Source organism: Atractosteus spatula, chromosome 14, assembly GCF_055471065.1.
Source record: "Atractosteus spatula isolate fAtrSpa1 chromosome 14, fAtrSpa1.hap1, whole genome shotgun sequence".
NCBI lineage: Eukaryota > Metazoa > Chordata > Actinopteri > Semionotiformes > Lepisosteidae > Atractosteus > Atractosteus spatula.
The window spans coordinates 25,235,079-25,239,309 of NC_142719.1; the positions used below are offsets into that span (position 1 = coordinate 25,235,079).

General features: G+C 34.4%; 1 protein-coding gene across 1 annotated transcript; it reads left to right on the top strand.

The window, feature by feature from the left end:
- Positions 1-258: 258 nt before the first annotated feature.
- On the top strand, positions 259-3,808 carry LOC148820952 (C-X-C motif chemokine 11-6-like). Its single transcript, XM_088931485.1, has 4 exons — positions 259-328; positions 893-1,013; positions 3,107-3,178; positions 3,728-3,808. Exons 1-4 carry the CDS (start codon positions 268-270, stop codon positions 3,738-3,740), a joined length of 267 nt encoding a protein of 88 aa, XP_088787611.1. The 5' UTR covers positions 259-267; the 3' UTR covers positions 3,741-3,808.
- The last annotated feature ends 423 nt before the right edge of the window (positions 3,809-4,231 follow it).

Below are 4,231 nucleotides of genomic sequence, written 5' to 3' on the forward strand. Positions count from 1 at the left end.
GAAAGGGTGTGTGTAGGCTGAATTTATCAAATATTTCTTCTTAAGGGTATTGTTGTGGCAATGTAGATGTTTGGAGAAATAGAGACTGCACTTGATTTTTTCCTATGCAACTTCTGTGAAATTTCCCTTGTTGTTCTTACTTTTATTTTTAATGTCCTGTAAAATTTCCCCTTTCCTCTAGGCAAGTTATAAATACTGTAGTGGGTAACACCTTTCTCTAAATCCTGAGGAGAAGATTAAGAAGTATAAGACAATTGCAGTCCGATCATGTCCTGTAAAGTGGTGCTCCTTGCGCTCCTGGCAGTTTGCATTGCTGCCTCTGCAATGGGTAAGAAATATTGTTTTTGTCTACCTGGCCATGGTTTGACATGACAAATCAAAAATTTGAATGCAATCAGAATGTGATGAAAATAAATTTAAGTGAATAATGCAAAAGAAGGGTTAAAAGCAAGAATCTCAAGAATAGATTCATATGTTTTCATTGTCAAAAAACATAAAAGAAGAAATATTTCTGAGGTTAACAAGATTGACTTTAATGCACTCAAAGTCTTTTTTCTAAAAATAACAACGTCAATGTTGTTTCTTTGTGTAGTCATAGCAATATCTCTTGTATGTTCTTACAGGAATACATTCAAAGCAAATTTCCCATACAGGACAGTAAAGAAAGTAAGAAATAATTACCAGTTCTAAAATCTTTAACAAAAAAAAAGTTTTTGTAAGATTTCTGTAATTTGCAATGCAGGGCTTTGTGTGTCATGGTTCCAGTGTGCCCAGTGCTTTACTTTTCTGTCTGTACATTGTACATTTCTGGTTTTAGGTTTGTCACACAATGAACAACACACGCAAAAAAGCAGGTGTCAGAACGTCCTAAGTGTTATGTCCTTCTATGCAGATGTCTCCTCGAGCCAACGGTGCCTGTGCATCAGTGTGAGAAACAGGCTGGCAGCTGTCAAGGACATAAAGACCATAGAGATCCTGCCTCCTACTTCCAGCTGTGAAGAAGCGGAGATCATGTAAGAAACATAAAAGACTTTCATATCCATAAATCCATTTATACACCCTTCTATAATGCAGTAAAATAACAAACTGTGATCAATTTAGTATCATTTGTGATCAATTTTTGCCAGATGAATCTGGCAGTTAAAACCAAGCAAGATATACAGTTCCATTGTTATGAACTGTTTTTCACATCTGTAAACAGTAGAGCAATATATACAATATGACAAGCTGCTACATTAAATAAAGAAGTTCAGATATTGGCCATAGTGGTAAATAAGGATCAGGAAACGCAGAATCATTTTCTTTAATACCTACATTTTCCTCAAATACAGCAATTAATCCAAGAGTTATTGTAATTGTGTTATGCTTATTTTATGTCCATGTACATATATTATACATGTATAATATATGGAAACAATACTGTATGTCTTTAAGTTAGAAATTGATGGTTTTAGTTTTGGAAATGCAAAGAAAATACTGGTGAAGTAAAGATTGTATACAGTATATTATGTTACACATTGAATGACAAGTTTATTTCAGTTATAGGTTTGTGGTGAAGATTTTATCATCTGCGCCACAGACAGGTTGGATGGCTAGAAAAGCATGGTTATGAGCTAGAAAAATAGAGCCTTTCTAATACACCTGCACATCTGTACAATGTAAAACCACAGAATGAACTGCTTATGTCTTACTGACACACTGAACTTGAAGTAGATCAAAGGTAAAGAAGGATGTGGCTAATTTCACCATGCATGCTTCTCATTAGCTATAGATTCAGCGGTTTGTTTTGCAAAATGCAGCTATTATGATGGCCTGAAAATAGCCTTGTACACAAGTACCAACATAAACTATAAATACAAAATGGTAAAAGATGAGCTATGAAAGGGGATTCATGAAGAAGAGTTGGATTTGCTAAAAGGAACCTTTAGGAATGGGTACCAATTAAACAATTCAAATTAAACCTATAATCTAGTCTATTAAGGGTTTGATTATTTAATTTAATGCACATATAGAACCAAAACCGGCAGGTGTTTAGTATATTAGGACCAGGATTAGGAACACTTTATTCAGAATACTGTATTGTATTGTATAAAAGTCTGAGCCTATTTACGTCTTTAGAATAAACAGTGAAACACAAACCATACAGCTCAAATATAAACTATATGGAAGTGCATATTAGTCAGAGAACAGGAATCAGTCATTTACCCAAAGTGTTGTGGGAGAATGGAACAAGCTACCCAGCCTTGTTGTTGAAGCTGATACCCTGACTTAAAAAAAAATAGCTGGTTAAGATCCATAGATCAATTAAATACTAAGTAATGAACTAGATGTGCCAAATCCTCTCATTTGTTACAATTCTTATATTAATTGTAAAACAATATTGACAACTTTTTTTAACTGAAGTGTAGTTTTCTCCTGGTCCTGGTCCCACAGTCCCACGGTGTGTGCATCCTAAAATTCTACTGCAGTCATTAACTGTAGGCACAAACTTGAAATATTCAAATGTCCCCAAAGCTTCTGCGCCCTGCAGACTTCACCCTTTGAAACTAATACTATGGACATTACTATTAAGGTTTATTAATAACCGGTTTCAAGCATCACAGTTGTGAACAAAATAAGATTATGGATCACATTCTTCTTTTCAAGACAATTACTGCTGATTGTAGAAGTAATCAGCAAAGTAGTAAGAACAGTAGTGTAGTTTAATTTATGCATTTAATACTGAACGACATGCCTTGTCATTCAGGTTATTTAAATTGTAAATGTACAGCATAGGTTATGAACAAACTTGGCAGCTTTCACTGGACTGAAACATTTTTCATTTTAAATGTGCAAAATTACATAAATGTACTGTAGTTCAGGTTTACCTGCTCAGACAAGTTAAATATTAGTTGCGATAAAGAGGTTGGGGAGAACACTCAAAACACTGTCAAGTGGTGCATTTTGGGGAAAAAGTGGTTTCAACAGTAAATTTAGTGCAACTAATTTCATTTTATAGACACCTTCTGTTTTCTTATCTGAAAAAGTTAGTGTGTGTGTTGTTGGAGATATTAAGTAAATCAGATAAATGCAATATTTATGAGAATAATTACTGTATGTGTTATAGAGTCCATTTGAAAAATGGAATCCAGTACTGTTTGGACCCAAACTTCAAGAAGCTTCTTTTCAGCCTCAAAAGGTAATGTAAATACTATGCATTCTTTTGGATCCAGAATCACATAAAGAATCCTCTGTGTCCCTTTTCCAAAAGCCCACAGCTGGCTTCTTTTCTGCTCTTCATGCTTCACTTGTTCTCCTTTGCACAATAAAATTACTATTTTTTTAACCCACATCGATTACTGTGTTTGGTATTAAACAGACATTTTATGTCCTATCGACCATCTCATTTTAATTCGTACAACCACATATACTGTACAGTATTAAGTAATATACTGGTTAATGATGTGCCTTGCAAAATATATTGTTTCCTATTTCCATGCAAAGGAAATTATTGATGCAATAAGCTCTCCATTAAGACCATGTGTTAATCTTCTGTTATGAAATTTGACTTTGAAAAGAGTTGTTTCAGCGCATTAAAGTTATCTTGCTTTCTTCTTTACAGTATATTCCCCATTTCCCTATCATGAAGTTATGACAATATTTTTTCACAGTAGATCTAAGTGTAAACATTTTCTAGCTTGTTTACGCATTTGAATTGCATTTTCAAAGAATGTTGTCATTCCTTTAGGAGACGCCAGTGAAAGTATCTTCAGTTACAGAGAGGTCAACACCAGCGATCTTGCTTTTGAGAGTACTTCAACCTGCAGTCCACACCCAAGTCCATATATGACCCTCTTTTTAATTGTTCACTTGTCACGTGTGTTTTGTGGAAATGTCCTTGTTTTTTGTATACTGTTTTTTTTTTCATCTGAAAAGTTACTGGCAATAAAAAATAAACTGCTATTCTGAACTATTTTTTTTCCTGCCATTCCTCTTAGAGTGTGTATTTTCTTGGCCTGTGCAGAACTACAACTTTTTTTTTTTAAATCTTTCTACATTCCAAAAGTGTCCCTCAAAATCTGCTTGAAGACAACAGGACGTTGCATGCTGTGAAACTATACATTTTCAAAACGTAGTGTAAGTTGCCACAACACACTTGCATGATATATTCACTTCCTCACTGGCAAGGTTTTCCTGGCCTTTCTCTTCAGTGAGTGAAACTGGAATGTACAGTACATATTTAGCCCTTACC